General features: G+C 36.2%; 1 protein-coding gene across 1 annotated transcript in view; it reads right to left on the bottom strand.

The window, feature by feature from the left end:
• Positions 1-1,571: 1,571 nt before the first annotated feature.
• LOC129226016 (uncharacterized) overlaps positions 1,572-12,393 on the bottom strand; it is a 29,619-nt gene continuing 18,797 nt past the window's right edge. The window contains exons 9-12 of the mRNA XM_054860591.1: positions 11,663-11,833; positions 8,887-8,956; positions 3,991-4,330; positions 1,572-2,583 (exon numbers count right to left, since the gene is read on the bottom strand). Of these exons, the coding sequence (XP_054716566.1) occupies positions 1,947-2,583; positions 3,991-4,330; positions 8,887-8,956; positions 11,663-11,833 (1,218 nt within the window). The 3' untranslated portion in view covers positions 1,572-1,946. The remainder of the gene's footprint in view (positions 2,584-3,990; positions 4,331-8,886; positions 8,957-11,662; positions 11,834-12,393) is intronic.

The raw sequence follows: 12,393 nt of genomic DNA, 5'->3' as shown, positions 1-12,393 counted from the left end.
CTTATTGAGGTTATTATTTTGGTGATTAAATGTTGCTTATCGAGTACTCAAGAAAATAATGATATATATATTTAGTAGCGTTTTGAATGATGGAAATTTCACGACAGTAACGGTTAACTGAAAATTAACAACTAACGGTACTACGGTATCGTAACGGATTAACGGTAACTGAAAAGCATTAAACGTACTTTTAACTATGTTTGAAAGCCCTAAAAGCTACAGAATAATCAAAAGATGTACTTACTTGTTATTTCAAAGAATTATCCTAGAAAAGTTGAGATTTAATCCAATAGTGTACTTCATTCAATGTGAAAGACATAGAAGCCACGCATAGATGCAAACTATCATTCGTTCGCCATATTGAAGTGGTTGAATGGTGAATGTATGCCGGAAGTGCATGCGCTAGCAAGTCATTTTGCGATTGCTTGTTGTTTTGGTACCCCTGTCTACGATTGTCTGCTGTTTTCGCACCTCTGCTCTACTTCCTGGCTTGTATTGTACCCTTGGGCACCATGCTTTCACCTTAGGGGGAATATATTCACTCGTCTGGAACCTCTGGTTATAACAGTGTAGGAATGTACAGACACCCGAAATATCCATTTTGACAATCCCTGACTTAATTACAACGAGTTTTCTCGTGACGTCCGTATGTATGTGCGTATGTGTGTATGTGTGTATGTATCTCGCATAACTCAAAAACAGTATGTCCTAGAAAGTGAAATTTGGTACGTAGACTCCTAGTGGGGTTTAGTTGTGCACCTTCCCGTTTGATTGCATTCAGATGTTCCTAAGAGGTTCTTTTACTACTTTTTTTGGGGGAAATCATTGTTAATTTCAATGCTAACTCAAGTGGTGTTATATTTTGACAAGCACTTGGCGATATATCGCCAAGCTTTAGGCCGCCAAGTTTTGTGGCCAACTTGGCGAAATATTTGGCGATTTTTTTTTTTTTTTAAATTTTTAAGTCTGGTTTTAATTTGGCCCATGTTGGTGATATTTAAATTACATTAAAATTGCCAATAATGCGGAAATAAATGTGTGTAAAACTTTTCTTGCTTCGGTTCGTAAGAAAGTAGGGGTGGAAATATTTAGTGTTTCCTTGCTTACTCCAAAGCGCTATTATCATTAATTTGGCGTAAAAGGAAGTCATATGATGCACACATCAGCTCGTTTCTCCGAAAATATACTGTTCTTTCTCGCTCATACACCGGCACAATTGAGGGAACAAAAGAAAAAAAAAGACTCAGAAGAGAGAGAGATACATAAGTAGGTAGACTGGAAAGCAAAATTACTTTAATTCAACAAAATAATTGTCGCTAACAACGTTTGAATGTTTTAATTTTCTAAATTAATTTTTTTGAGGGGCGCAACATTCCTTTTTCCGTTGGGTCCGTGTAAGAAAACGGCAGCCTGAGAACTTAGCAGGAGGGAGGGGGAGGGACTCTTCAGTTTCGAAACTGATATCGGGATTAAGAAATTTAGTTTCCAATCGAATTTGAAGTAGAAGCATAGTTTAAAATTGAAGCTCTGGCTATCTGTTGCCAATACATTTTACAAATACTCCGTACGGATTTAGAACAACTTCGTGCTTTTATTAATGTCTTAAAATACAAATTACTGAAATCTTCAGTCATTGTTCCACTATATTGGATAGCATTGCAAAATATGAAACCATAAAAAATTTAACAGACTGAAATTTTTACATCTCGTTCGATTTTCTTAAAAATGCCATTTAATAGATATATATATACATGAATCAAAGAGGTATTGCAGCAGAAATTTATGTAAAGGTTTTAATTACTTTCAATCGTTTATATTTCTAAAAGTTTTTTAAAATATGAAGCAATTTCAAAACTATAACAACAAAGAATAATTTTGCTCAAATGCTTGGAATCATCCCAATGAATATTTGCTCAGTTCTTGCTTTTATTTTGAAGTGATAATTTTTAGGCGGAAGCGTCTGCACTGACATCAACGTCGACAGACGCATCAACGGAGGCACTGATATCAATGGATTCCGATCCAGATAGGGAACTTGCAACACTGAACGGAAGGCTTCCGATGAGAAGTTCGTGTATTCGGGCGCCAGCTTTTGCTCCGACAGCGCCGTGACCTTTAAGTCCAGCCTTGACGCCGGCCTCAACGGCGGCAGCGACCTTGGCCCTGGCGAGGAGAGAGTCCGAGGCGTCGGCGTCGACGTACGCTCCCACGTGACCGGCCATGATGCCGACGGCAGCGTCGACGCCGATGTCGTCGCCGGAAGCGATGGCGGACACGATGTTGGAGACGTCGGCGTCGATTTCGGCTTGCGCGGCGGAGCCGAGTTTGAGGCCGGTGCCCAAGTCCAGGCTTTCGCCGAGGATGGAGTCGAGGACGTCGGACTCCCGGACGGCGTGGATGTGGATGCCGTTGATGCCGGCGATTCCGAGGAGGCTGGCGGAGATGTCGAAGCTGGAGAAGGAGGAGGAGGAAGAGCTAGAGGAGAGGAGGCTGTCGCTGCTGTCGCTGAAGCTGAAGCTATCCGTGACGTCCACCAGGCTGTCGTCGCTGCTTGAACTGCTGGAAGAACTGCTTGAACTGGAACTGCAAAGAAATTAATTAAACACTTAGCTTCATAAATCACAAAAGAATTTTCTTTTTTTTTCTAATAGGAGCTGCGTTCTAACGCTACTTAGCCTTTAGCAGACATAGTGCGATCCCCCGATGCGGCATCCAGTCTTTCATGTGCCACCATTAAGTCGCAGGATGTCAATGGCAAGGGTAATTTAGACGCCCAGTTTAAACAGATGGAGGCACCTGGCTCTCTTTTGATGCGAAATTGCACTAGGAATTTAAGTTAGTCGAAGGAATTCTAAGCCAAACGAATGCCTAAGGGATCTTTAACATGTCTGATAATCATACGACATGGGCACTGATGATTTACTGCATCTCGAAAATCAACCGACTTGCCACCCCAAGTCAGAACCTGGGTCTACAGGCGTAGAAAGCCTGCGCCTAACCATTACGCCGTAAATCACAAAGACTGACGCTACGAAAGCACAAAATTGCATCAACAGGCTCGTCTTCAGAGAGAACTTCGTTTTCAAATTCGATTAAGTGGACAACTATTCGGTATTGGAATCTCGAAAATTCTTCTGAATGATAGCTGAGTTTAAAACCTGGAGAAAAGTTATTGTATACTGCGTTTGCAGAAAAGGTAAGCTAGATGTAAATAAAGAAATACACCGTTTGGTGGCATCTACCAAATGTTTGATGTGAACGCAAACAAATCTGTGCCAGGTAGACCTCGAGTGTTTTTTATTGGCTTGAAAATCCCCGAAAATGGCAAACCTTCTGGCAACCCAGTAGTTTACTTTGTTTATTTTTTCACTAAATAGAGTATAATAGAGGGAGCAAATTCTTTTTTGAATCTTGAGAAAAGCTCAGGGCAAACCTATCACATTCTTCATTGTCATATGACATTACCCTTGGCGCGATAATTCATTGCTGATCCTCGTAGTTATTATTAAGTTAGTTACGTCATTTCGAGTTAAGCTGAACATTTCTCAACACGGAAAAAGCGTCGAATGGCATTTTATTCATTACAATTTCACGACGCCAGGGAATGTCACGTGACAATCAAACGAAAAACGTGTTTCATTTTGGGGGCTGATAGAGTCGCCGTAAACTTTCCCTGCTAGACATCAGCACAAAGTTTTAGAAGTGTTGTCAAATATTCGATGCTTTCATGTCGGGATCAACCGTTGAGAAGAGATAAAAGGTAAAGAGAGTGAAACTTTCAAATCTTGAAGCAAGGATCTCAAGTCACGTGGTTTATTTTAAAGTGAAGTAGCAAGAAATCAGGTTATTTCACTCGTTTCTTGTAAAACGTGTCTATCATTCGTTATAGTTAAACCATGTGACTTGGGATATTTGCCTCATCGTTTCTTTAGCCAATGACTGAACTTGCTCCCTCTAGTTACAAAGTCCTGCTCTAAGGATTCAACGTACCTGCTGCTGTCTCCTTCGCTGAGGGAGATGTCTGCATCTACGTCTGCGCTGACGCTGGCACCCACACCGACTCCTACTCCTGCGCCGACTCCTCCGCTTACGCTGCCATCGACGCTGAGAGATACGTCTTCGATTTCGATTTCGATGCTGAGATCGTTGAGTGAGCTCAAATGATCCTGGTCGTAGTCGAATGGACAGACAAGGTGGTAGTTGTCGGAATCGTGGTCGCCGCCATGATGGTGGTTGTCGCCATGACGTCTGTAATCTGATTCGTAACGATGACGGAAGTAGTTTTCTGATACGACCATGGAGCGGACAATGTTGCTAAGCTTGTTGACGCCTAGAAATAAATGACAAATTAAAGTACAGTGGGGCTACCGACGATATGAAAATGTAAACATCCGGTTTAAAGGCGGAAAAGGAAGCATCAATTAGTTTTCAGGGGTGACAGTTCGTTCGTTACGGATGTGCGCTTTTCCCATTGAATTATTAGGCGAAGTTTTGTAAAAATGACAATTTGTTTATGGCAATATTTTTCTTTAATCAAAACTACATTCAATCTATATTCTCACCACAAAATTAATTGATTTACTTTTTTACAACATAATTTTGAACATACTATTTTGCTTTTGCATTTCCGTATAAAAGGAAAACATTTTATTTCTTTAGTGTTGTTTTTGTAGAAACTTCGTTTCCCCTCATTTTTAACGTAGAGGATACAATAAATTAAAAAGGCTTTAGTAAACTTATAAAACGCGTGCGTCAAAATTCCATTGCTATTTTCCATTGACCCAGCTAGATTCATTCTGATGGAATCGTTTTAACTTGACCGTTTGCCAGATTCCACGTCTTTCGAAGTTAGACTGTATCTGTGTACATAAATGTTTCCAGTAAAAAAGACGCATCGATCATCTAAAATAAGTTGTCATTACAACTCTAACTTCGACTAATTAATCGATATACAAAAGCAAAAGATTGATGTTTTATCTAAAATACTAGATTACAATTACATAAGCATTCACACTTTGTTGTACCCTACAAGCGTGAACCCAGAAAGAGTCTTATAGGGTCCCCTCCCCCCAAGAGACTAAATATACTCTGAATCTGAGATTTGAGAAAATATATTTCGAAATCTTTTCCCAGAGCCCCTATTTGAACCCGAGAATTTTGTTCAATTACCGTCCATTTCTGTTAATGGCCCTCGCCAAAACCAAAAACTGGATTCGCTCGAATAGGCATGCATTTGACCGTCTGATGCTTTACATTTCTCTGCCAATCTAGATCCAAATCGCCAGGAAATTAAAATGAGAAAAACTAATAAGGATGTCAATTTCAGATGTATAACCCTCTAAACTGTCCATTTTTTAATATTGCAGGTTTTTAAAATTATAAAAGCTTCTTTTTTAGGAACGAAAGACAGAAAAAAACAATTTTCATTATTTTCGTTATTTAGCTTATCATAGCTCCACATTATAAAGCGTTGAGAAGTCCTTTTTACATATTGAAGACACTTATATGTGTTGAAATAAAGGTGTGCCCCTAGTTTCGCCGACACAAACTTTCTTTCCGTTCCCATCCCCATATTTTTCAGTTTCAATCATACAGTTTGATATACTTAAGAGGGGAGGAAATTTTAACTGTCGGCAAAACTGGGGATAAGCCGAAAACACCTTATAAAAACTATATGAAAGATGAAATTGTCTAAATCCGGTTGCGTGATAAAATTGTTGGCAAACATGTATTCTTATCAAATTTTGACCAGCTATCACGCTTAATTTATTAAAGTTTCAAGGTCACAGCCTAAAATATATGCGAAATGAGACAGTTTTAATACAAATTCGTACGGAAAATCCCGGGTAAAAAAATTTAAATTACTTTTCATTGTAATTTTATTTACATTAGAAACATTTGAAACGTGTGAAATTGTGTACTCAACAAATTGAAAATGATTACTTTCAGTTGTGAGATTTGCTTAATACTACTAAAACATCCAATGAACAGATGAACTTAATTTCGTGTGATTTTGCTTAATCGTAGTTTACAATTAATTGAGAAAAATACTCAAGCATTTATTAAGCACGACTGTATACGTGTTTCAGCTTGTTTGTGTGCTGTATCCTATTTTTGTATTAATTTTTTCTTTTAATTGTTATTTTTTTCAAAATTTTACTTTTATTTTAATGAAACTATAAAAAATCAAGGATAAATACCTTTTTCATGTTAGGAATAGAGATTATTCTGTTATGAATAATTACATTTCTAATATAAAACAACATGGAGCAATTATATCGATACTATGTTGGGAATTTTTGACTAACTTTTTAAATCACTTATATCTTTTCTTTTTCTTTACTATTAATAAAGCTGAAAGTCTCTCTGTCTGGATGTCTGGATGTCTGTGACGTGCATAGCGCCTAGACCGTTCGGCCGATTTTCATGAAATTTGGCACAAAGTTTGTAGCATGGGGGTGTGCACCTGGAAGCGATTTTTCGAAAATTCGATGTGGTTCTTTTTTTATTCCAATTTTAAGAAAAAAACTATCATAAATTACGAAATTATCATAACGTGGAACCGTAACATGGGCACAAGCCAATTGGCGAGATACGAAATTATCATAACGTGGAACTGTAACGTCGGTACAAGCCAATTGGCGAGAAAATTCACCATACATTATTTGTAAATATACAGGCAAACCAAAAGACCTTTAATTTTTCTATTACGGGCGAAGCCGTGCGGGTGCCACTAGTTGTGAAATATAGGGGGTTACATTCAGAATTTCAAACGTGTGGTTGTTTCATAAAAATATGTTCTCTTATCAAAGTATATTTTCATTAGTTTTTTATTAAGACTAAAAAACTAAAATTTCTGTAGCTTACGATTCTTTAACGGTGTTGAATTTTTTGAGGTTGCAAAATGTCATGGATCTGGGGCGGTCATTCCAAGTTCGTGAGCTTGCGAGATCGAGATTCTCGCTTACGTGATTGGTTGTGGCGTAGAAATGTCGCAAAGTAGTATTCTAATCTACTCGAACTTAGCTTGCGGCTAGTTTCGAGTAGATTAGAATACTACTTTGCGACACTTCTACGTCACAACCGATCACGTGAGCGAGAATCTCGATCTCGCAAGCTCACGAGCTTGGAATGACCGCCCAGGTCTAGCACTGCTAGCCAATTGGGGCGTGCAACAACTACAACAACATGTTGAGAAATGAGTATACAATATGTAAGAGTAATAATTTCCTTCATCATAAAAACTCTGTTATTATTTTACCTTGTAGAAACTTATTTTCTACTAATAGAGTCTTTACTTAACAATCATCTCTCGTAAATGTCAATTTTTAGACGTACAAACGTGATTCTGAAATTTCGTTTTTCTAACCAAACGGTTGCTGGGTGTCCGTACTTTCTTCTCCAGCCCACTTTTGAGATTTAAGGAAAGAAAACGTTAATATGTATTCTTCCAGAAAAATTGTTACTATGTAAAACAAAGAAAGCCCCTTACGTCATCAATGAGAGCTGTTACGTTTTCACACTAACTTTTATCTTGAGTATTTTTTTACTTCCTTTTACAAAAAAGGAAGTATTGTATTCGCAAAAAAAATTTCACTCAAAAATCGGCCTTAATTTCCATTTTTCTCACCCCCGAATGAATGTTGAGTTTTTTTTCAATGCGACCACACGTGGATATATGCCTAGGAACGTACAGACACCAGAAATAGCTATTTTGACGACCCCCGAGTTTGTTACAACGAATTTTCTCGCGACGTCCGTATGTACGTATGTATGTGCGTATGTGCGTATGTGTGTATGTATGTGTGTATGTATCTCGCATAACTCAAAAACGGTATGTCCTAGAAAGTTGAAATTTTGTACGTGAACTCCTAGTGGGGTCTAGTTGTGCACCTTTATTTTTTGTTGCATTGGGATGTTCCTAAAAGGGTCTTTTTTCCCCCTTTTTGGGGGGAAATCATTGTTAATTTCGATGTAAACTCAAGTTGTGTTTTAATTTGTTGGACACTTGGCGATACATCGCCAGTCTTTTGGTTGCCAAGTTTTGTCGCCAACTTGGCGACAAATTTTGAGGATTTTTTTTTTTTTTTTTTTTTTTTTTTTTTTTTTTTTTTTAAATTTGGTTTCAGTTTGGCCACTGCTGGTGATATTTAGCGAGTAAACAATTGAATCACAATAAAATTGCCAATAATGGGGAAATGACATTAAATTGGAGTAAAAGGAAGTCATATGATGCACACATCAGCTCGTTTTTAAGTTGATTCTCTTTTTGGTAGGGTAACGGTACCAGTAACAGACAGTCATAAGTTTGAATTTAAATAATAAAAATTTTATGCGGATAAAACTGACGTTGCTGTGGCCCATGAATACGGTGCAACCATCTAGTGTTATCAGAGTGAATTTTATGAGCCAGTTGGTATTTACAAGGCAGTGGTGGAAGGTTATGAAAAGCCACCACGAGGTCTGCCGGTATTTTATGTTCTTTTGAATTTAATAAGGTTTTGGATATAAAAATTAAGAACTTTGCACATTTTGAAGAAAAAGGGGAATTCTGTCCATTACTCACCCTATCTGTTGCTGAATATCATTAGAATTTTTGGTGTCTGTTACTGGAGGGTCGGACTTGTTTTCGAAATTGAGCGTATAAAAATAGAATTAACTAATTCAAAGGATCCAGAAGCAGCCAATCGTTAAATGAGATGTAGTTGCATGAGAGAAAAATAGTTCAAAAAGTCTAAATACATCAAAAGGCTCAGAAAATTGAGTTAACCTGAGAGCGATGTCTTAAGCATGTCTGTTTCTGGTGCTGCTACCCTACTTGTGTCTTAAGTTTCAAAGTTTTCACTCATAACTTTCGTTACAATAAAAAGAAACGTAATGTCTTACCCATAAGAGTCACAGTTCTCTCGAACTCTCGTCTCAAAATGTTAATGACGCGCTGCACACCACATCTACCCTGTAAAAAGCACCGTTAATAAATGAGTTGCATAAATTTTCCTTGCATGTTATAGAAAGTTTTAAAGTTACTAAGCTTCAAAATTTCATAAATTAGAAATTTTCATCATTAATTCAAGATAAATAGTAAAGAAAATTGCTTTGAAAATGTTGAATACCTATTTCATGAAATCTTAATAAACACACAGAGTTACAGAAACTTCAAACTTAACCAAGGGTAGAGCATATGAGCATGTGCGCTCCCAAAATCTGTTACAGAAATAGAAAATTAGTGGGATAATTCTTATTTTTATGCTATTATAGGAGTTTAAACCGGTTAAAAATAAACTCAGCAATTTATTTAAATTGCACTTTTAGTTGTTTTATAAATTATAAACTTTTGCACCTATCAGTTAATGATTTTGAGCAATTTTTCAGCTATGTTTTTATTAAATCATTTTGCCAAGTTATTTTTAGGATGTACTTCGTACTTTTACTTACTAAACTTGATACATCGTTTCAATATGCGTTCAGCTTTCAAAAAACAAGTTGTATTTGGTGTTTCTTTTGCTATCTTATTAACATTTGCATAAAATTAGTCGACTGGATATTTTTATAGTTTTTCCCATTCTCGACATTAAGTTGAAAAGCAATCTATGAAAAATTAACAAATATTACTGTAAAAAGTGCATTATGTAAATTAAGTTTCAAAAGTTTAGAAATAATAAAAATGGCAGCAATAGAACTGTCTTTAGATCAAAGCTCTAAAGATTTCTAACGTTTCATTAAAGTAAAATCATGGGTATTTCAATAGAACTTATTTTAAAAAAAATTTCATGATGCAATTTATTTCATTGGAAGCTTAATAAGCCTAATCACCTCTTACCTTCAGTATCAATTTATAACTTTTCAAATTAGAGCAGCAAATAGTTCGTGTGAAATTGCGTAGAGGAAATTTTAAATCGATTCAACATTTTTCATAAGTACACCAAAAGTGCGAATACTATTCTTTAAGAACATCCGGTTCAATGGCATAATTGTTGTTAAGAACATTTTTTTTTAAAATAAAAAGGATGAAATATAAATATAAATCATTGAAGAAGTTTAAAGAACCTAAGTTAGTTAAGGTAATTGAAGGCAATTAACTAAGAGGGTTTGGCTATATTTACAGGCAAGGGAATGAAAATCCGGTAAAAAAAATTACATTTCAAAAACCAGAAGGGAGAAGAAGAAAGACAGGTCATTTTGCAATATGGATGTACAAGTGGTTAAAGAACTTTGATGTAAATAGATGTTGACTCCAACACTAAAAAAATGTGTATCTTTACTCCGTAAATACGATGGCAGCATTTTGCACTTTGTGTAACCTAATTCCAGGCGGCTATCTTCCTCCATAGCAATGAGTAACTTCTCTACTAATAATAAAGCTGAAAATCTCTCTGTCCGGATCTCAGTGACGCGCATAGCGTCTAAACCGTTCGGCTGATTTTCATGAAATTTGACACAGAATTAGTTTGTAGCATGGGGTGTGTGCACCTCGAAGCTATTTTTTGAAAATTCGATTTTGTTCTTTTTCTATTACAATTTTAAGAGGTTACAGTACCTCAAAAATGATGAAACGATCAAAAAAAATTTTATTGTTTATTTCAAAACTAAAAATTATTCTGAACACAGGGGAAAAGTTTCCTTGCTTTAGTTCAAATATTTAAAAAGTTATGAGTGGTTTTAGGCCATGCTCGCTATGTGTTCTTATACAAAAGAAAAACTTTAAATTGCTTCTTCTCGATGATGGTTTTTTTTTTTTTTTTTTTGTGCGTGTGTTCATGTCATTAGAATCCCTAAGGATTTTTTTCTATTAAAGATACAGCTTTAAAGTAATACTTTTTGCAATTGAGGTAACATATTTGACAAAACTGTACATTGGATAAGCATTCTATAAATTACTCAAATGTTTAGAGCACGTTAAACCTTTAAAAACCAATTTTTTTTTTTTTTTTAATTTGATTTTTTACATAATTAATCACAGAAAATTTTCTAAAAAAACTCATAAGCAAATGAATGCACAGATTTTTAGAGATCATTATAGTAATCGTTTAGAAAAAAAACTTTTTTTTAATTAGTGCAAAAATAAAAAAGCCTTAGGGATTTCGAAAAATTGAAATTGTCCTCAATTTTTTGAATTTTTTAAAAAAGTAGGCAATACCTTTAAATTTTGAATATAAATTATTGATTACGAAATAAGTATGCATGTTATGGTTACAAAGAAAAATAAAATTTACTTAAATTTAAAAAAATATATTTGAAAGGTACTTTGACCCTTAAGAACATTTTACCGAGAAAATTTTCATAACGTGGAACATTGGCGAGCTAATGAACATAGCAAACCGGCGAGAAATTCATCATCCATTATTTGTAAATATACAAGCTAACCAAATGACCTTTTAATTTTCTATTACGGGCAAAGCCGTGCGGGTACCCCTAGTAACTGATAAAGCTGGTGCAACGTATGAGCTTTACACCATCTTTATCAGTTAAGTTACTCCATTGCTATGGAGGCAGCTAAGCTACCAATGCTTTTACGGAGTAAGGTTAAACGTTTTTTTTTACGGTGAAATCGATCAAGATGGGGCCGAGATGACCGAGACCGCTCTGTCCGGGAGTCCGGGAGCTTATGAAGAAGAAGAAGACGGAAAGTGAACAGGAGTCAAGGAAGCAAATTTCTACTTACGCTCTGCAATAAGCCCCATGCGAAAGGTCTGCCAATGAATACGGCATCGGCACCAATGGTCAGTGCTTTGAAGATATCAGTTCCGTGTCGGATGCCGCCGTCCATGTAGATTTCAATGTGGTCGAAATCATGATGATGAAGGCCTTCAACAACCTCAGCAAGAGCTTCAATCTGTTGAAAGAAAAATCGCACACAATCAGAAGCTAGATAAATAAACTCTTAGTACAGTCGAATCTTGATTACTCGAAGCTTATAACTCGAATATTCCTTTATCTTGAAGTTTTCATCGGGTCCCAAACTCTTGAGACTGTTCTGAAAACTTCCCATAGCTCGAAGTACCTATAACTCAAACGTCGACTCTTGGGATTTCGAGTTATCGAGCGTTGACTTTACAGTCGAGCCCGCTTAATGGAATAACTACTTTTCCACGAAAAATTATTCTAATAAGTGATATATTCCATTAAACGGGATTAACAACGTTTTGGTACATTGAAAATGTATTACATTAAACGGGATATTCTTTCAACCGATATTCTAATAAGCGGGTTTGACTGTATTTTATTATTTGTTTGTAAGCTCTCTTCAATGCTGTGTGTATGATAGTTAATTCATTCGCAACAAATGTTCATGTTTCAAAGTGTTTTAGAAAGGATTGCGTTTGAGAATTGCGGGAAATAACCAAGAATAAGGATCTGTTCTGCTCCTATATCATTAGTCGCTTACTTTTCTTT

This window comes from Uloborus diversus, chromosome 7, assembly GCF_026930045.1.
Source record: "Uloborus diversus isolate 005 chromosome 7, Udiv.v.3.1, whole genome shotgun sequence".
Taxonomy (NCBI): domain Eukaryota; kingdom Metazoa; phylum Arthropoda; class Arachnida; order Araneae; family Uloboridae; genus Uloborus; species Uloborus diversus.
This window is presented reverse-complemented; position numbering and strand designations above follow the sequence as displayed.